This window comes from Egretta garzetta, unplaced genomic scaffold (genome assembly GCF_000687185.1).
Source record: "Egretta garzetta isolate BGI_Z169 unplaced genomic scaffold, ASM68718v1 scaffold55, whole genome shotgun sequence".
NCBI lineage: Eukaryota > Metazoa > Chordata > Aves > Pelecaniformes > Ardeidae > Egretta > Egretta garzetta.
Window position 1 is genome coordinate 826,919 of NW_009259863.1, and position 22,237 is coordinate 849,155.

Consider the following 22,237-nt stretch of genomic DNA (forward strand, 5'->3'; position numbering starts at 1 on the left):
CATTGAAATGTCTAGAAATCAAAGACATTGCTAGATTGATTTTTGCCGCTTCTTGGTTTGCAGTTCAGAACACCTAATTTCCCAAGTGAATGGCTAAGACATCCTACACTACTTACACATTATTTTGTTATCTTACTCCTACCCAACAATGCATTTGTTTACTTTACGACAAAGTGTCTGCAGATAAAGATCAGATTCACCAGCTGTTCTTGTTTACTCATCACTTTTGAAAAAGCTCAAAAGTACACTTTTATTAGCTTTCAGCAGAAAGACTTAAATATGTTGGGAGGGCAAAGTAAAAAATGCTGGAAAGAAATATATTTAAGCATTATATTAAAACAGGAAAGAAGTGTCTTTTCATTTTAAATTACTTTCCTTTTTTATAAAATGTTGCTCATGTATTCATTTGTTCTATACAGTACAGTAAGGTTCATTTTTTCCCTTATCTTTACTGCACTGAAAGTTACCCCAAATATATTAGAAAGATGTCTCTTGTACACTAGATAAAAGGAATTCCGTGATTTACAAAACCAGCCCTGATATTCTGAGAAACAGTTCATTCAGAGAGAATTTCTGTAGCAAATCATTGCTGCTCCAAATAATGTAGGCATACCTCGGCAATGAAATATTTTTCTGATAACTTTTTACACTACGGTATTTTGATTTATTTAAAACATGATGCATTGCTCATATATCCAATAGGGCTAGTTCACACCTACATAAATACAATTCTACTGGGAAAAACAGCAGTGACTTGTCTAAAACAAGGCCAGATATGTCTCTTTATAGCTAGTGCTCCATGGACATTGATCTTGTGTCTCTTAAAGATGACAATTAAAGTAAGCCATACTGTAGTATACATAATAACAATGATTATATTTGCATCTCACCGGGACACCTCTGTTCACTGCACCTTCTAACTTCCTCTCCACTTCCTTCACACTGTTGCCCAGTCACAGCAGCACCTTGACAGATCCTTATCCGTCTTTCCCAGCCACCATCACAGGATTTGGAACAGCCACTCCAGTGGCCCCACTGGTTCCACTGGCCATTTGCTGTTTGGAAAAATATAGTTACAGTGGTGACATACTGACAGTCATAAAGGAGGACATATAGGTTATTCTTTACTTGGGTAAGTGAAGAAATCTCCCCAGGTATAAAATAACAGTGACAGAATTTGGTAGATATAGGCATAGGGAAGATGGGGAATTCTCTACTTGGCTCCTAAATATGGGATTGTTGTCTAAATGGCTTGCATCTTGAGATAAAATAAAAAGAATTGGCACACATTAACTTACACTTAGACTGTAAACCAAACATTGTCCCATTTGTATATTTTTTCTATATACTGGTATAGTGCTGTTGTATGGTGACAATACACATTTACGATGTGCATAACTACCCTTTAAAAAACTAAATAAAAACATTTTTGCATGTGAAACTTTAGAAGCTTGATTTTTACATGCTCTGACAGTGAAAATGAGGCTTACAAGTAGGTATAAATGTAATTTACCCACCCTGGAAGGCTGCTTTTATACTGCTGGAGGATCATGAAGTAGTCTAAGCATAAAAAAGAATCAGTTCATACTTGCTCACTTTCTAGGTTTGTGAGACACTTTATCAAGTTTTTTAGGCCTCAAACATATCTTTCTAAAACTGTTGAATGTCCTTTAAATGGTGATAAAACTGAAAAACTGGTATGCAGCCCATCATCCAGTCTTTCCGGACATATTCTTTAGCTTTTTATATCCAGGTGGCTCATGAAATAAAAAAGAGCGAGGCCCCAGGCCTCTCTCTGGAGGCGGCTGCTCTGCCCCTTTGCAGCCCACTGAGGCCTGTGGCAGCCCGGGGGTCTGCCAGCGTACCCCCAGTTCCCGGCTCAGAGCTGCTGGCAAGACCAGCCCTTGATCCTCCCCTGAGCAGGAGAGGTAGGGCTGCAGCTCCCGGCGCCAGTCGGTACTCACCGGTGCACTCGGGGTTATAGCACTCCCGGCTCTCGGCCCAGGGCGCAGGCACAAAAGAGATGGACACAGCAGAGTTACCACCTACGCCAGGCAGGGCCTCGCGGCTTCCTCCTAGGTTAGGGGGTTTCAGCTGGGGCCTGAATGCAGCCCCTCTGACTGGGCCTAGCCTGAAGATGCTTGACTTCTTACAGCAGTCAAACACAGAAACCGCCATTGCGAGCTACTTTAAAAAAACGTAAACCTGTTTTCCTTTTTCTTCAAGTAAAGAACACTTCACCTCCTCTAATTGTACATTGACATAACAAAGGATAAATAATGATTTTGCTCGCATACCACATGGTTTGAAAGGCCTTATAGAAAACAAGGCCTTATTAAAAAGACCGGTCTTGTCTTTTTAGACAGAAGTGGGGGCCAATCTTGTGTCATGTAAACCCTGAGCACTTCAAAGTGATTTATTACAGCTGCAGCGATCACTCAGATGTGTCATCTTATAAAATTATTGGTCCTGACTGTGAAATTAGGTCTCTTTAGTTGAATAGGAAAAGGAAAACAGGAGCTACCACTTTGCCTCACACACAGTCTCTGTTCTTTGTACTTATAATGCTGAATATACTTTTATCATTCTTTCTCCCTGTAAGGTATTTGATCCCAGTTCAACATTCTTTTGAGAGAAAATGTAGGAGGACAGAAATGGCCTGCCTTCCTCCTCAGGTCTGCTTCCGTGTTTGCATATTGCATAACCTTCTTTCTGAATTTGTCAAGTTGAATATTCAAACAATATAGATATGGTGACCAGTTCTGTATTTAGTATTTTATAATAGCCCATACATTTGAGTTTGGATGAATATTCCTGTGAGTAAAGGTTCAGGACTTTTATTTTTAATTTTGTAAATCAGAAAGCTTCTTCAGGTAAATGAAAATATTTAAAACCAAAATAATAAAATATATAAACCAATTAAATTCCCATACTAGTGAAAAATTATATGGTCTATAACAGATAATAGGACTAGACCGTATTTTTGAAAATGGGTAAGCGTTATGAAATGTGCTATTACTGATCATGCTAAATCAGAATCCTGCGTTCAGACTTCAGCAATCATCAGTTCCTCATTGCACCTGCAGTTACCTAATATAAACTCAAAATGTAGGTTGCAATACAATTTTGATTAATACTTATCTTTGAAAACCTGTTTTTATAACTGCTATTGCCATAAAAGCACCACCGCTGAAAATGAGTAACTTGGCACACTTGCCAAACACCGATTTCAGGATTCTTCTGAAGAAGGGTTGGAATAGCAGCTTCCTACATTGATGGCGTTAATAATTAAAATAGGAAGCAGAATCTTTAAGTTAGTGTTTTAACATACTGTGTCTGTATGAGTGCACCACTGTTCAGTGAAATATGGAGGTGACCGATTTTACTGTTGCCTGACAGTAATCACAGAACCTTTCTAAAAGTTCTAAGATATTATCTATGTCTCTAATGCCCAGGATCTCAGCAACCAGTGAATTAAACTAAGAGAGTTTTTGAGTCTTTTTTCCTAAAGTTCTGTATTTAATACTCTATGTAATGCCTGGTTGTGAACCACTTCTCAATGCAGATACCTCTCAAGCTATGAAGCTGCACCCTGATAATTTATTCAGCAGAAAATGGAAATCTTTCCAAACATGGAAGCCAGTTGCACTCATTAATCATAAAAGCTTTATGTGAAGAGGAAAACATTATGGAAATTACATTTCAATGCACCCTCTTCAGTTTTATTCATTGCTATATAGTATTATTTAGGGTAGGAAAGATCGAATCAATTATTATAGTGTCTTTGGAGAAAATTCATTCTGTGGCTTCTCATATATATTTCATACATCTCCCTTCTTTATCTTTAGGAGAAAATAGCATGTGAGTTTTCCATTTCAGAAATACCGTTAAGAGACTAAAGAATTCAACATGAAGATTCCCTTATAAAATTGAACATGCAGATTACAGCAAATCTTAACATTCATCAAAGATTTAAACTGTTGCTTTTAAATGCAACCAGTATATAACTTCCTCTGGTGAAAGTAATTTAGGTACAAATGACTGTTCAAAATCCCGAATTCTCAAATAACTGCTTATTTTGACAGATCAGGTGTAATATCTTTTGTGTTTCTTTGCAATACTGAAGTGAACTGAATGCATTAATTTCTTCTCTGCTATTTTTATTTGGCATTTCTCTTGTTGTCAGCTCTGCTTCATGCTCATATATCATGTTAATTACTTTTGTGTAGGCACATGTAAAATTGCACAGCTGCCAACTTGGCCAAAAAGTGGATTAATTCAAAATTTTTCAGCTGCATTCAAGACTAAAAGTTTTCCATAAATTTTGTCTTAAAGTTGGAGTATGCTTTGCTGACCAGAAGAAAAGTTCAGTATTAATAAAAATCTAACAAATTTAGTTTTAATTCTTGAGGCACTAAGTGACATTTTTTCCTTCATCTCCATTTTCAAATAATCAAACAACCTTTGATTGCTAATGAAATGTCCATCAACCCTTTTCAGGAAGAGCTCCAGTCACAGAGAATATGTTTGCAGCAGTGTTGCGAACTGTGGATATTCAACAAGCCCAACAAGCCCACTGCAAGGGCAACCTTCACGCCGTGAGACAGAACTCGTGAAACAAATTTCTCAGATTACAGCTACCCGACACCTTTTTAATACCTAAGTGTTACACTGAGTTCAATAACCATAAAGATTACCTGTACATAATAATAATTTATAGTTCTTGAACTCACTGTAGTATTTACGTATTATATACATACATATATACACATATATACCCATATATGTGCATACATATATGCGCATATATATATACATGCACACATATTGAACGTTTTGGTCTAAATTAATCATAACCTATAAAAAGTTAACATCAATTTTGAAAGAAAGGTGATTTTTTTTGAGTTAGTTTCAATTTCAGGTAGGTTCATAGAAGGTTTAACATGAAGCCCACGTATTGTTCACTTGGTTAGGGGTAGTTTTTTGAAAGTGGCTTAGCAAATAACTACCAGAAATGAGGCACTTAAAAATCTTACCATAAGGGCTTAACTAGGGTTCAAATAATGCTCTAGCTTGTGTCAGCCTTTCCCTCTGCACATATGTAAATAATATTCATTTTGAATAAATCAATAACAATTACAGTTTTAAGGTTTCCCAAATATGTTGCATGATGAATAAATTATTACAGTGAAGCTCTAAGGGAACATAATTCAAACAGATATGGTGGACACAATCTGTGTGACCTCTGAATGTTTCCCTTGAAGCCACACTCAGAAAGTTGTTTGCCTTTTGATTCTCCAAGACCCATCCTGAGTCAAGATTTCCTACACAATATACTGCGCCCTACAGAAAGAGTATCTTGACGAAACTAAGAATTGTCTGCTTGTGTAGTATCTCAAACTTGCTACCAACCTGATTATATCCTTAAATCACTACAGTCAGAATTATGAACATTACCGTGCTTACTCACTTTGCATAACATTCTTTTTTCTGTGTGCAAAGGGCAATAAAAGAAATCACAAACAACCCACACCAAATGCACTGTAACAAAGCAGAGAGTTGCTATATGAGCTCACCAGGGCAGAGTGCAATATTGCAAGGTTTATGTTGTGTTTCAGGTCCATCACATGATCTTCCCCCATACTGGGGAGGTATACATGACCTTGTCCTAGTTCTTTGGCCTCGACCACATGTGAATGAACACAAACTCCAAGGTGACCATTCCTCCCAAACGCCATGTACTGCAACAAACCAAACAGATTTTAACCAGAAACAGACACACAAGTAACAGAAGGATTTCAAAATAAACAAGATCAATATTTTAAATGGGAATTATTTTGCCAACTTCAAGGAAATCAGTATATAGGTAATCTTTAGCATTGGCAAATAAATCCTTTATAAAATTTAGTTAATTTCAAATTTAAAAGTATATTTTTTCTAAAACATATTTAACTTAGAACCATTTTCTCTAATCTTCAAACTAATCATGTTACCACATTTTCTTTTCTTTCTTTTTTTAAGAAAGATGGCTTCCCTTTTCAGAAGTTAGTTTATTTTTGGTGCCTGATTTGAGATATGTTTAATAGCCCTGATTTTCAGGAGACTAATCTCTGTGAAAATCAGGCATACACTTTATGTCTCAAGGCAACTCTAAAAACTTGAACTAAGCTTTCTTTTGAAAATATAGGAATAAACGTAATCATTTCTTACTGTGTCACCATCAGAAATTGGGGCTGTTATCTCACAATTTTTTCACTTGTTTAAATTCTGGTGGAAACATGGCAGCACATGTGCTTGATTATCTTCCTCAAGAATTCCAAGAGCACATAAGCAAAAGATATTTGCGCTATTTCTTTACGTGAACATATTAATTGATTTAACATACACAATAATACATGCATCACTGTCTTAAAAATGTTCACTCAACATATTTCAAACACCTTCGGAGTACACAATAAATTACAAACACATACCAATATTTTTATATACAAGAACTTCATACAATTAATAGAAAGAATCATAGAAGGCATATGTTTCTCTACCTTAATTTTTTTCAGCTGCAGAAGAAACTATTATACAATATCCATAGGAGCTGATATACTATATGCATTATTTTTTCAGAAACAATTGGAGTTGAATTTTCAGAAAGTTCTCTAATGTAGTTTTATATTTAGTTTATATTATAGCATGTACTGATAAGACAATTACATACATGCATTGGTAAAACAGTTCCTTATAAATTGAAAAATACTGCAAAACAGACTTCAGTTATTTTTCTTTTGCTTAAATAAAAGCAGTTGCACAGGTATAAATTAGGCTATGTGAGAACAGGAATGTAGTAATGACAAAATCCAGAGACTTAGTACCCAGGCTGAGCATTGCACTTGGTATCCAATAACTCTGTTTCTGCAACTCTGTCTGTTTGAAGGGTGTCCAGAGGGTGAAATAGTGTACAACATCTCAGTGTGTCATTGGTAATGGTTCACAACATTACAGAAGAAATAGATTTTCTGTTTTGTCCTCACTTTTTTTCATAACTATGAAAGAACTTCTCATGTATAGGTTTCCTTTGCCCTGAAGGCATGTATCACCTGCCCAGTTTCTACAAATAAAACCTTTTTCTTGTAGGGATCAGAATAACATTCCCTGCGGTGAAATTCAGTTGCCTATGGTGCTGAAGGAGGTTCAGCTCCCTGGCATATGATCACAAAATCATCAGTAAGATCAAGGGGAATTCTACATGTAAGTGTGTGCTATTGCATTTCATTAAAAGTAAGGAAAATTGTCATTTCAGATGCTATGTTGAGGTAAAAAGTTTGTTAGCTAACTTGTGAGAAATCGTGCCTGACAGAAAATGTCAAGCTTCATTCAGGGAAGTTTTTAACCCACTAGATAACAGCTCAATTGATGAAAGGTTTTTAGTTGGTCACATACAAGTGGTTAAAAAGAACAATAATTATTCCACATCCTACATGGCTAGCTTTATTAAAATGATCTTATTCTAAATATCACATCAATCTGCTTTACATTAGCAAAAAAAAAAAAACCCAAACCCTCAGGAACATTCCAAATTAATGTTAAAGTGACAGATTTTAGTCTAGTTATTTTAGAAACCTTGACTAACTGTGACATAGTCAAACCCAGGAAGCCTAACTCTTCTAAAACTAATAAATAGATGACTATATCTGCATATAATCCCTTACGTTTCATCTTTTCTCAACAGGTGCTATACTTAGCTACTCTGCTCCAGCCATATGATCTGAAGACTTTTTTCTCATTGGTAACTTATTAGATTCTGAATCCAGATGTATCGCTAAGGCTCCAAATCTTTTATCATATGAGAAACCGATTTGTCAGATTGTATTCCAAACAGCATTCAGAAGTATCAAAATATAAGTTCGTCTCCTGATTTCACAATGGTTGATCAAGATTCTCAGGTGCAACAACAAGAACTTCAAAAAGTACAAAAAATATCAAATCAAAATTAATCCAAACTAGAAAAAATTGTTCTGTAAAAAATAATAAATTAGAAAGCTCTAGACACTATGTAGACACAGGCTGAGGTTTTTCAGGGTACATAAGAGTTTAAGTCTAACATTTAATTTGGAGTTTTAATGCTGTCAAAATATGTTAGTTATCTTCATTTAAAAATGACAATAACATGTGCTGAGGGGCTCTTTAAAGATACAGTCTTGAGCCAAAAGGTTGTATATCTCTTCTGGCAAGAGTCACTGCATATTAGCAGCAACACAGAATAATTCTTTTGTGATATTGGATCTGAACATAAGCCAAAACAAAACGCTTCACTTTGGGTGCACTCAAACTTACAGCAGCCTCTGTCTGCCTGTGGTTTAAAGTAAGCTGTGTCCAAAATCATCTTCCGTGACAAATTTTAGCTCATTAAGTAAAAATTCCACAGTACCTTGTATATATAGACTCGTATAACTGAAACTAATAGATAACTAATAAAGTCAAAGATGGAAAAGGCATAACACTAAGAAAACAACCAATGTCAGCCAACAAAAATCAAGGAGAATTCATCTGTTCAATGCATCATTGAAGTGTCCAGTATCATCTAGATCAGCTCTAAAAGAACATCTTAATTTAAAATTTCTTACCTTTGAATATTTTTTGTGATATTTCATTTACATTTTCCTTCTTTAATACCATTTTATAAATACAAAAACTCCTATAATGTCTGATGAATTATAGCCAGATGAGCTATGCCAAATTACACCAGATGGAGAGCTGGCCCACAGAGGGAGTTACTGTTTTCTATAACACAGTTTCAGATGCAAGATTCATTATTTGGGACAAAAATATTCAGATTATTGCCAACCTATCTGTCAAAAACATTGCTAACACAACGAGTTTGGATTACTGCAGAGCATCTTTCCCTTCTCTCTGCCACTCTGTGAACCTAATCTTGTTGAAGTGAACACCCACAGTGTTCAAAATATGCAACTGCTGTGAAGTGGGAGGAGGCGTGAGGCCACGCTGGCCTTCATCCCACAAGCATATTTTGGGAGATATTTATTGGGGTTTAAATGCTTTTGATTTGTTCAGCTTTAAACCGAACAGATATTGGAAAGCTGTTATGGCCATTGACGTTTCATTGTAAGTGCTATCATAGTTTAATATGGTTGAATAACCGCATCTAAGTAGATGCTACTTTAAAGGAATTTTTAAAATTAAATTTGAGGGTTTGTATGCACAAATTTAAACTCACTTAAGAACTATAGTTACCTTTAGTGTGGCTTAAATATTCCAGTCAAAAATCTTTCTTAAATTAGTAATATCTAAACTCAGCAAACTTTCTGACACCTGCCCTCTAACCTTCATGTTTAAGCCATACAGCTACTCTACCTCTGCTGTGCATTTTTCTAATTATAAAACCTAAGTTTTCCTTACTCTCATTTTCTTCCTCTCAAGTGAAGGCCTGAACTTCCAGAGCATAGATTACTAACAGTAAAGCTGCAGGATTTTTAAAAAATATGGCTAATTTCTCTGTACTAATTTTTTTAGTGCATCATGAAAGCACAGATTAGATAAAAATATGTAATATTTCAGCAATATGGCTACACTTCATTGAAATGAGCCTGGAAAAAAAAAAAGGGAGGTAACTAAATCAGTCTTAGCATATCATACCAGGCAAAATACAGCTTTTGAGCATACAAATGTTTGAAATGGTTTAGGGTATTCCTGCTCCTGCCATGTCTTGCTTTATCCATAAGCCTAAAAATGGTAAGCTTCAGCTAAATTTTGCAGTAGAAGTTGTTGAAGGCAATGGAGAAGGACAAAATAATTGAGATGATCTACAGGCATGGAAATTACATGTTCTTTCTCCTTGAAGTTTTAGCTGTGTTAGAAATGATCCACTAAGCTGAAATGAATCAGCAGCACTGCAGTACCAGGTCCTGAGATGTCCTTGCTCACAACAGAACCAGTAGCAACAATGGTTACCTTAACTATGTTTTGTTGCCTACTGTGCTGCACTTTTCTAGAAGGCTCTTGATTCCAAGAGAGACTGAATTACCTAATGGAGTCTGGGACAAATATAAATAAACCCAAAATTATGTAAATAATGGTTCCTTCATGATTTTAGTTGAACTATCAGGAGTATTACTTTTAAATTTAAAGTTCTATTTCAATACTAATACACACACACACACACACATATATATATATATATAATGATGAAGCTGGTGGATCCCATTCTCAAAATGTTGCAGGACAATGAGATCACAGAGAGATGTATTCCCTAACATCCCAGTGAGTATCTTGTACACTAAAGGCAGTATATGAAGGCAATACATGAAAATACTCTGGAAGCCTTGCATTAGTATTTTCAAGTTTAATCGGTTCTCTTGAAGCTTGTAGATAGATGCTTGAAGTACAGTCCAATAGGCCACTCTGCATACTTTTTTTTTTTAAGGGGCAACTTTTTGATTAGGAAACATTATTCCAGTTCTCAAAATTCCCCCCTCCCTTACTCATCATGCAACCATTTAATGAATATGCCCCAGTAGATTTTGTATTTGTAGGTTACAAGGAGACTTCAAAAGCTGTACGGAATGAGTGGTACAGGTCTGGGTACACAGGCCAGATCCCAGCTATGATGTATGCATATGTTTGGATTGTTTTGTCAAACTTGTGTTTTAATAATACTAGTGTACAAAATATGCATTTTGTTATGCATGGATCAGCAATAATCCTGAACTACGCAACTTTGAGTCAGGATACATAGTATAATGAGGACAGAGCTATTTAGGCTAGTAATTAAAGGATTGTTTGAAAAATTAATGGAACTGTAACTAGGAAAAGCACTGATTTGCTAAACTTGCACACTGTAGTGACCACACAGTAGTGACCTTGTAGCCAGACAGAGACCAAAATAAATTAATAAGGTTATTGTAATGATGTGAAACAACATGCCAGATTAAGCCCAGAAGACTAATTATTTAGGAAAGGTAACTCAAGTTACACAAAGATTATCAGAATCAGCTGTGGTGATCTGAAAAGGAAAACACCTTGACAATATCACTACTATCCAGTGACAATTGGTAACCGTTGCTCATACTGGGTATCTGGAAACAAAAGCCATACCCTGTAGTGGGAGTTCATATGTGAGGAAAGAGGTCCTTTGTGACCTGAGAAATATAGAGCAGTCTTTTGCATGAGCATTGTTTAGAAGTTTGCTAGACTAATCACTAAATGTGATTCTTAAGAAATAACTTTTTTCCAGTTTACTTTGACAGCAAATTAATTAACTTGGCTTTTGCATTACATGGATTATTTTTTTGTTTTGTTTTGATATGAAAAGTTCTCATTCCTTACTGGAGACAATGAAGCTAAAATTCTGTAAAATTGGGTGATTTAAACACCTTGCCTTTTCTTAGGCAATACAAAATGAGCAAGAAAGAAGGCAGAACTGCATCTCTTTGTGAGTGCTGGACTGTGTGTTTTCATGTTCATACTTCAGGCAGTTTCAAAGGAATCTTTATCTTTGATTGTTTGGAAGGTTTATTCTTTTATAGTTCTCTTCTTTCACTTCTTATTTTTATACTTTAAAGTTGAGAGTTCTTCTGCAATGAATCCCACCTCTGGCAGAATTTAAGCTAGCCTAACATTTTTAGAAATATCTGCTATTTTTGTATGGAAACACTTCAAGTGATCAAATTCATCCCTGCCTGGGGGTTTCTACCCTGAAATATTAGAAAGCCTCATGTGAATTGGTTACCTAAAGCACAGTAGTAAAGCATTAGGTGCTGACAGCAGTTCTTATTGCAGTGACGGTTTATCTAGATACAATCTTTTAAGTTGCTTTCTGTTACAGAGGTTCCCTAAATGCTTATAAAGCATCTGATACACAGACTCTGATGGGGTCACATATGCCCTTCCTGTTGGATATTTTTCAACACATAGTAACAACAGGAGCATCTGATTCTACATATTACTACTCATTGAGATGAAGTCCAGGACATTCTCTGTGTCTGACAGTCTAGTTTACTTCAAAAATGGAGTGAGCTTCCCCAGAAGTTGAAGATGGCTCACCACCCTCTTGGGATCAAATGTTACAAAGAGCTGAGGAATCTGTGCATCTGAAGGAAGGCATAAATGTTTCCTGTTTCAGACACAGCAGAGGAAAATGAATGTAGTCACAGGGCATATGCCTTTCCTTTTCTTCCTGTCCCAGATTAATCTGATCCACAGGTAGAGTCTAAAGAAATGAGATGTGCCCTTTCAGCAACTAACTTGAACATGCCTGTCTCTTCTCCTTAGTGTATAACTACTGCTGAACTCCAACTATATCCAGATGTCTGAGACAAAAGGAGTAGGAAAACTGTGATGCAAGATACTGATGACCTTTACCTGTGTCAGATGTAAGAGAGTTACTTTTTGTCTGATCTTTCTTCCTTTGATGGGTAGCTGTTGCCCTTTCTTGCCAGAACAATGTAAAGGAAAGTCCATGAAGACATTACTGTGCAGAGAGCATTGTCTGGCCCACTGCCTAGAAGACAGTACTCTACACAGTGAAACAGTTGCAGTGTCAAATAATGTATGTTAACTTAACCCACCCTGTTAATCAGTCTCTGCTTCTTAATGTATCGATGATTACGATTTCTTCCCTAGCTTGTATTTTGTTTTCATGCTATGCCTTCTCCTTTCTGAGTGAAAATTAGAAAATACAGACTTTTTTAAAAAACTTGACACTGTCAGAAAAAAGGGACTCTTGTTCCATATCTTGACTGCTCTGAAAGTAAAAATAACAACCTACATGCAAAAATTTCACAGCTGAATAGAATTACACTTCTCTGCTCTAATTGAAATGCCCTTACGAAATTCATGTTAAAAATAATAATAATAATAATAATTAAAAAAATATATAGTTTCAAATTCTTATCATTATACAGTTCAAAAACATCCACAATTTTATTTATTGGCTGCTAACACTACCTGGACAGAGGGCAGTGTTATTGCAAACCCTTGATTCTCTTAAAGGGCCGCTGCAGTGTGTCCCGTAAGGTGATACACAAGTTCTGGTTCGCACCTGCGACCCTTGACCACAAGTAACTGAACACGTACTCCACTGGGCCCACTCTTCAACACCAGATTCACCTGTATTCAAGACAACAAACAAACATGAATATAGACATAAGTATTAGTGAGACTTTTTTTTTTTGCTGATTATAGTCTGCTCTCATAAATCAAAGAAAAAAGTACCACACCAAAATAAATATTTAAAATTTCATGGAATAAAGCAGCTGTGAAAATGTGCAATGAATAGAAAATAAAGACACCTACAATGCTGCAGTCACATAACGCCTGTCACAAGGAAACGCTTTGATCGCATAGCATCATTTACAACACTTCAAGAGCTACTGCCCTTCAACGTTTTAGAAACAACACTGCCCTCACGATGCTAAAAAAACATAGACAACTCTTTTTATATAATAGCAAAGGATTTATCTTTGATATGTATACTTATAAATCTAGAATGAAGGCAAGGTAATAGATTAAGGAACTCTGTCAGTAAGGGAATTCTGATTTTAAAAAAAAAAACAAACCAACAAACCAATCCCCTAATTTATTATCTTTTTTTCAGTGGAGGAGCGTCATCTAGCATTTGAGAGAAGCTCCCCGGCAAAGAGAAGCACTTTGCTTACTAAATTTTAACCTGAATGGTGGGATGGGAACTTTGGTTTGGTCATCTACTGCACAGATCTGCTCTTTGCTTTTGACCTATAGGTGTGCTAAACTCTTGGATGCACTAGACCTCATTACTGCATATAGTACATACCACTATATTCAAAATTGTCAGAAGTAATTTATTAATACCATACATTTGAATAGCATTTTTTTGTTGTTGTTGAGAGGTAGCACATTTTATTATTTCTATTTTTCTGAAAGTGAGTAATGCATAAAGTCTTCTTGCGTGGATGTTCAGGAAAAAATGCTTAAATTTAGTTTCCATGAACCGCCATACACACCATTCTGGAATTTCTTTCCCAAAGGCATTCATGATCAGAAAACTGGATCCCTTGAGTGTTCTCAGAAAGCAAATGCAAACCTAATGTGAATATACCTCACCGAACAATTTGAGTAAATAATTGTGGATTCATGTTTACCTTCTTCCATTAAAAATCAATATAACAGGGCATGCTGAAGCCTCTCTTACACCCCTGATTTTTAAACCTAAGTCCTTTTTGAAACAAATGGGATTTTCTGCTTTAAAATCAGTGGCATGATACAACCTTCAGTCTTGAATAGCTTGCTTAAAATGTCAGTTATCTCAGCATACCTCTAGGCTTCCAGAAGTTTTGATATTGGTCACAGTTAAGGAAGTGGCTGCAACCCAGGAAGACCCTGGTGCTATCTTCCAAGAATGCAGTAAATTATATACTATTTCTTGAAACTGCTTTTGTAGCAAGCATCTGTCCAAGCTCTTTTTTTTTTTTTTTTTGTTTCCAGAGGCCAAGCATGAAACCTTTGCAAAATGCTTGCCTCTGCTAGTCCTCTAAGAAGCAATTCTAAGGCTATTCAATGCTTTAAAAAAAAAGTGCTGCTTATTCAGTAACAAGACAGAATGCTTTATAATTAGCACACAAATACCTCTGCTTTTCATAAAAGCATATACAGTTATAACAATTTCTATGGACAAGGATAAAATGATAATTTTTTTTATATACAAAAATTCACCAGAGTGATTGTTGTAGTAATTTTTCTATTTATTAAGTGAAAAATGAGAAAATTAATGACTGATTATTGTTTTAATAATTTTTCTGCCATGAATTTAGAATTTTGATTAGGTTATTATATGGCTTGGGTTCAGGTTAGGTGATATAATATGGTGAATACAGATAATATCTAAGTAGACAGTAACAGTTATACAATATATACTTATAAGCCCTATGTACATAGTAAAAATACTTGTATTACTATGGGTTTCTAGGATAATACTTTTTGTCTTTTTCTGCATGTTTGAAGTTTGACTTTGCCTTTGTTAAAATGGTTTAGATGAAAGGTCAAACAGCAGAGAAAGTGAAAGCTATGTTTCTTGAGATGTTCTTCATTATGTAAAAGTCATATATACTCAGTGTAAATTGTCCATTATCCAACACAGAAATTAAATATTAACACTTTAAAATCTTAAAGTGATAAAAAGTTGCCCTTAACCCTTGGAATATGATGAAAAATAGCAGTAACATGATACTAAGAAGAGTGATTGTATTGAGTGAATTTTGAAATTAATTTAATATTAGATATTAAAAATTCTGAGCATATATATACTGTCCTTTCAGAAAAGGCAGAATCTAGCAATATACTTCAACATACGTAAAGGACAGAAGGTTTAAATATTTGCTGGAGCAAGATCCACCACACTAACATGATATATGGTGCAAAAAGAGTGAAATCAGAGAAAATCAAGACCAAATTTATCTCATGAGCTACTTTGTTTCCCTTTTGCACAATGCATTATTTTTTGGTAATTTTTAATTTTTCAGAGTATTTTGTACTGCTGTCAGTATGATGATTACATATTTTAAAATATTTTAAAGAAGGGAAACCTCTTCACAGGTATATCATACCATAGCTATGGCAGTTTTAATTTAAGCAAATAAAAACTTCCTTATTTTCTAGAAGAAACCTAGATTTCCTGTGTAACCTGCCAATACGTCTTCCATTGTTTTCATTATCTCTTTAACATTTTTTTCTTTTCTGAAATGAAAGTTTCAAAAGGGCTACTTTTTATTTTCCTTCTAGTTTTCAGTTACTTGAGAACTCTTAAATTTTTATATCTATCATATCAAACCTACAATTAACCTCAAATTAACTATTGGCAAGCCACCAAGCCCTTATTCTCCCCTGGTGCTTGACATGTAAGAGGAAACATAACTTACTGTATGGAAGGCCTCATTGATCTGTGTAACACTTACCTGTTTATACTCTCTAAATCCCATAACACCTAAGGGAAGGATCAGTCCAAACACATAAAATGACAAATATAGGAAAATAAATTATTCACAAAATATTTTTTTTAAATCAAATGTTTTACTGCCTCATAACACTCACAAACAAGCAGGAAAATATTTTAATACCGTAGTTTAAAACTCTTCCATTCCCAGCAAAATTTGGTGGATTAAGTCCACTATTCTAACAGTATTAATTGCTGTTCATAAAACTTTTCTGGGACAATTCTCTATTCCTGTCTCTCTGCTTTTTTAAACCATGCAAACATTTTGTTGCACTTTTGCATCTGTTTTATTATTACACAAAATGAAATATTAAACAGGCTTAAAATATAAGAAACCTCATAAACCCAGTATCCATTTACTTTAAAGGCTATTAGACTTCTTAGTACATGGGTAAATTCATGAGATAGATATGTTAGAAAAAACTTTATGAATCAGTTTAAGAAGATATCACATTAATTGTATCACAAGAAAATGAATGCATTAGAGGTGAAGAAAATATGCAATGACCACTACAAAGAAAATCAAAATGAGGAAGAGATGAAAATTAGTATGTCCAAAAAGAGCGCAGTATTACTTAAAACGTTTTTTCCTACAGTATGTAAAATATAGATTTCCTCAAAGCTGGACATGTAAATTTATATGCTCTGCTGATACATTTCTCATGCTTTCAGAACAGGACCTTGAAAACCAAGCCTGCATAATTTTGAAATTTTGAACGTTCATCTCCCACTCCACACACACAATCTATCAGAAGGTGATGGTATAAATGCTGCATTTATAATGCAGTTCTCGAACACCCATAATAGATGCAGTGCAATGCATCACTAGAAATTATCAAATACAAGCTTTACCTGATAATATGAAAGTTTTAGGGATTTATATGAGGAAATAGATCATTTTACTTATTTTTTGGAATAATTGTATGAATTCAAGAAGCAGCATAAAAGCAAAGGTGTTATTCTAGGTAGTAAGTAACTAACATTATAAGTCTGAACTAGGTATGTAAGTAGTAAGTTCTACTTGTCTAAAAACAACCTGCATGGAGCCCAAGAGGGTTCTAGGCTCCCTTCTTCCACTACATTTGCTTACAGTAGTATCAGCTGGGAGTTAGCCATAAAAGTAGTCCTACAGATTAATAGGAGGAAAACAGACTTTTCCCCCTTCTAAATTGTTTTCTAAACAGATCTACACTGATTGGCTATCTATGTATTTAGATTACTTAAGATATTGATTTCTGCAAATCTGTTAAGTGAAGCACCTTACTACTAAGAAAGTCAACATGCAACATAACTAGAAGCAATTGTAGCTCGTTTACTAAAGTGAATATAAACTGGAAGCATTATGTATGACTGATGCAGGCATATTTTCTAGGTTAGTAACTATGGAATACAGAGTAAGTTGTTTCAAATCCATACAATAATTAAGGGGCACAAGATCTTCAACACAGTAACTTACTGGAATGGAGTATGTAGGGAACAGTTAACAAATTAGATTTTACCAGCAGATACACAGATCATAACTGATGTCAAAATGGGCAGTAGTTTTGGTGTATGAGAGTCAATTTTATCATTGACCTCAAAGGTAGCTGTGGTAACTGTTGGTAAACAGGTGCTTTTTTTTTTTTTTTAATTTATTTCAGCTCTAGGTTTGTAATATCATATTGGTATCTTTATCTAAAGAAGATGAAGTTGCTCAAACAAAATTAGAAAATACATTTTAGATGAAAAAATGTTAGATAATTTGCACATCCAATTAAAAACTACTTACAGCCAATTTCATTTAGCAATTATGAATCTGGAAACTAGAGAATAGAGCATTGTGTTGGGCCAAAGATAGTAAATGCTGAATGTATGCACATTAAAGTCATCCTAGTAATTAATTAATTTGATAAATGCCTAAAGCTGGGATTAGACCTCAGTCTACTTATAAAGAAATTCTGAAGCATGTTCTTAACATCTTCCTTGAAAAAAAGTTAGTATGTCACAGCACGCTGTCCTGTGTCTTGTACGTGTGAAACCGCTTTTACTACTAAAGAAATTCATGCTTATACTAAATGATTCAGTATCCACATTCACAGTGCATGTTTTTGTATGATCTACCTAGTTCTCAGCTACTTTATTTATGGACTTTAACTGGTGAAAAAAAAAATAAATGATTCAAAAAAAGTATCAGCTTAGAAAACTGACAAATATGCAGCAAAAGATTATGGAAACATGCAGTGGTTTTGCTAAAATTAACAACAGTAAATAGAAAAATGTAACTGATGTATTACCAGTTTGTGCCATAAATTTAGCAGCATCAGCTTGTTCCTGAGGGACCCTTTTCTCATGAACAGATCGAGGTCGCTGACTTTTAATTGTATGATCTCCCATCATTCCAAATTCTAAAGACAGAATAAAGGTTTATGAAAGCTTGTGTGTAGACATTTCTCAAAAGTCACATACTGTCTCATGCAATATGTTCCTAAACATACCTGGAAGTTGCTGGTAAGGGTCAGGCAAGTGATCATGGCAGTTAACATCGACTTAACTTTGCTATGCTCAGCTTTTAATAAACACTTAAATTTGTGTCTGCAGATTTTCAAACATGATTTTATTGTATGAACCAACATTCAGTGTAGTGACACATATTATAAATCAGCTGTATGACATGGGACAAAAACAGTTATTCAAATGCAGACATTTTATACCTATATTTTGAATCAGTGCAAACCACACCAGAAAATTATTGTGACAGTGTTAGACATAGCTGTTCTACAGCAGAGCCTGCTGCTCCTCCAGAGGACTTCTATTTCTGCACTCATCTTTCAGGCTGATGAAGCCTTCAACAGAGATAACGAGTCATCTTTGGGAATAGTGGCAATGCAAAATAATAATAATTTAGCCAACTAACTGCTTAATTTTTAGGCTGAATCCAGCAGAACAAGTGCTTCTGAAGTGTTTCCTTTCTGAAACCTCTCAGTTATAAAGACTATAGGTTATGTCTTGCCCTCAGTATTTAAAAATAAGTCCCCACTAATTTTAGTAGGGAAATCTACGTAAAAAATCAATGACATAAAGGCCCAGAGTGTGGGAGACAAGAGTGCTTCATTTTTTATTCTATCACTGCTGTCATTTCCCCTCCCTGGTCCTGCGCAAACCACCTAGCCTTCTACCTCAGAACTCTATTTTTCCTTTCTGTGATGAAATGTGGAGGGTGCTTTGCACTTAGAGGGGGACTGCTGCATCTTCAGCAGAGTTCCCCCTGGTCCTCCCAAGCACATGCAGCTGTCCAGAGCTTGGTGTTAAATATTCAGTTTCTGTTGGGACCTCTAATTTAGGAAGTGTGTTCTGGAAACCGTGGGTTAACCCAATGAGGGTGGTGAAACACTGGAACGGGTTGCCCAGGGAGGTAGTGGAAGGCTCATCTGTGGAAATATTCAAGGTCAGGTTGGACAGGGCTCTGAGCAACCTGACTGAGTTGAAGATGTCCCTGCTCACTGCAGGGGGGTTGGACTAGATGACCTCTAAAGGTCCCTTCCAACCCAAAATATTCTATGATTCTGCGATTCTATGATTGAAACTACTTCAGCTACAACCACATGAAGATTCTGATGAGGCAGAAGGTGTCTGAAGCACTAAGAATATAAACACTAAGAAATACCTTTCTGCTATAAGGTTACTTTGCAAATGCAAAATTCAGAATTCTCCCCAATTTGTAAAGTCATGAAGATAAAAAAACTTACCTTCCTGCCTCAAAAGATGCAAAACATTATAGAAGATGTAAATGCTACTAATAAATATTATTTGCAAACACATTGTATTGATAAATCATTAGAGTAAACATATTTAAATTTCTATTTAAAGAAATAATAAAAGGTAAATATATTTTTAAGAGGTCAATCAGCAGAGAGAGGTTTTTCTTACTTTCTAGTAAATTATTAAAATATTTCTCCAAATCAGTGTTTCTTTTTGTAAATATTCATTAATGGCACCAGTTAAAATACAAATTCAATTACTGATTTGAGAACAGCAATACAGTTTGCATTCTAAAGAGAATATTTGAATATCTAATTAATAAAATATATTTTGAGAATTAGACACTCAACATTTTTAATTCACCCCAGAAATGCACATAAAAGATAATTAAATTATATATACATACATATATAGTATACATACATCTATGTATGTGTATATGTATATAAGTGTATTATAAAATTTTATGAATATATTTTTACAAAACACACCCCTTCTACAGCTCCTCTGATTTCAGATAGCTTTTTATTCTGTGGGAAATTTCTTAATGTAATTGAAGTTTTACAACCAATATTCTAATGCAAATTAAGATTAGAACGATACTTTTGCAATTTTTACAAGGTGCAGTACAGATGACCATTTAAACTGTAATTAGCAACATGGTGAAGGACAAGAGACTTTATGTATAGCTTTTCCCTTGAAGAGGCTGTGATAGCAAGGCGTGTTTGCTCTGAGTCTGCTGCCTGCATGCTGCCTGCTTGTCAGGCAGTTTAGATGGTATGGCATCATTCTTGCAGAAGACTTAATTCTGGTTTTTCAGTTACAAACAGAGTGCAATAATGGGAAACCTTTGCTAGAGGAAGGCTTTCCAGAGGCATACAGGGAGGTGGTCCCAGTCCTGTAGCACCCTGTGCTGGGTGTAGGCACATGCATCCCACAGGACAGAGACCTCTGGTGAAGAGGTAAAGGAAAGGCTGGGAGATCAGTTTTCAGGGTTGTGGTTTATATCCAGTGTAGCTCCATTCACAATGATGGAGCTACTTACGAGTATCACCAAGCAAAATAAAATACAAGTCATTGATGCAGGATCTAATCATGCCTCGACTTCTTCATTTTTCCACTTAGCAACAACATATTTTTAATTTACACATTTGATTCACTTCAACTGTTGCTGATGGTCTTTGAGATGCACTTTTCAACTAATCTCCCTTTGATATATTAATCATTTATATAGCACAGACATAAATATAAGGATAAATGTTTCATAACAAAGATAAAAATCTTTCTGTATAAGTTCTGTCAAAAAATGGAACCAGACTTATGCAGTGCTCTCTCTTTCATATTCAGCTGAAGTATTTAACCAAATGCTGCATGAGAACAAAAGCGGGAACAGGAAATGCAGTGTACTGGCATGGGTGAGGACTTCAGGGCCTCATTAAAATTCAGGCCTCATAAGAAAAGAAAAATAAGGGTCAAGTACATTTTCATAATGGGATCAGAAGTGTCCAGTTTCTGCATATAAGTACAAACAGTGCTCTGAACACTGTTTAATCTAGGAAGCTCAATAGTAATTCATTTTTAATGAAGCATTTTATAATAAAATATCTTACTTAAGTGACTGCTATAGTTTACAGTAAATAATAAAATAAAAATTTCCTCCATTTTCAGATCCTCGCTAAGTAACGAATGCAGAAGATGAACCAGCTATGCATTTGTTTTCCCTCAGTACTTCACAGAGGAGAAGTATTTAAATGGTTTCTGGGCTGGGAAAGCATTTCACCCAAATCAGCCTGAAGTATGACTAAATGACACAGTAGTTTCAAGAACCTGTTGGTGTGGGAAAGGTGATAGGAACCATCTTACTCTAGACAGCATCTGGCATAGAGGTGACCTGCAGGGTCAAGTCAGCGTTATTCAAGACCTAATGTCTGGGGTATAATATTGGATGTTTGAATTAAGAATCTGTGTAAAGGAATTTTCTCATTCTTACTCTTCTTACCTAGATCTTGCTGATGAAAATAAGTTTTCTAACCCAGTAGAAGGTATTTTGCAGACATCAGTTTCTGAACAGAACTTTGGTGATGCCTGTCCTAATTTTCCCTTGGGGAAATGGACAGTCCTTCTCTGCTTTTATGTCAAACATTGAAATTAGTCAGATTGTTTCATTAAATAAAGCGGCACAATTAATCTTTTCAGCAGCAGACAGGTACATGGCCTGATCCAGAAATTGCCAATGTGACTAAGTTAGGTCTGGAAACATGAAAAGGTTTTAATGCTTTTTATTACATTTTTAATGCTATCATCTACCTGCATGAGAATAAAACTCATAAAGAAATACCTCAAAATGTAAATAACAAATAACATTATGGGGAACCTTCAATGGATCATTTTAACCAGACCATGACTTATAACAAACTATAACATCTTCCAAACATTTGTCATAGAAAACCTGAGGTTTAGTTATCTGATAAAGGAATTTTATCCTTCTGTCAGTGGTCCTTTGGTGGCTATGGAAGCACAATA

The 22,237-nt window shown here is 35.2% G+C and overlaps 1 protein-coding gene across 1 annotated transcript in view; it reads right to left on the reverse strand.

Annotated features, from left to right (window-relative positions):
• The window catches only part of ADGRB3 (adhesion G protein-coupled receptor B3), a 477,601-nt gene that overhangs the window by 280,539 nt on the left and 174,825 nt on the right, over window positions 1-22,237 (reverse strand). The window contains exons 2-6 of the mRNA XM_009640074.2: window positions 18,250-18,360; window positions 12,958-13,119; window positions 5,577-5,741; window positions 1,965-2,075; window positions 891-1,055 (exon numbers count right to left, since the gene is read on the reverse strand). Of these exons, the coding sequence (XP_009638369.1) occupies window positions 891-1,055; window positions 1,965-2,075; window positions 5,577-5,741; window positions 12,958-13,119; window positions 18,250-18,360 (714 nt within the window). The remainder of the gene's footprint in view (window positions 1-890; window positions 1,056-1,964; window positions 2,076-5,576; window positions 5,742-12,957; window positions 13,120-18,249; window positions 18,361-22,237) is intronic.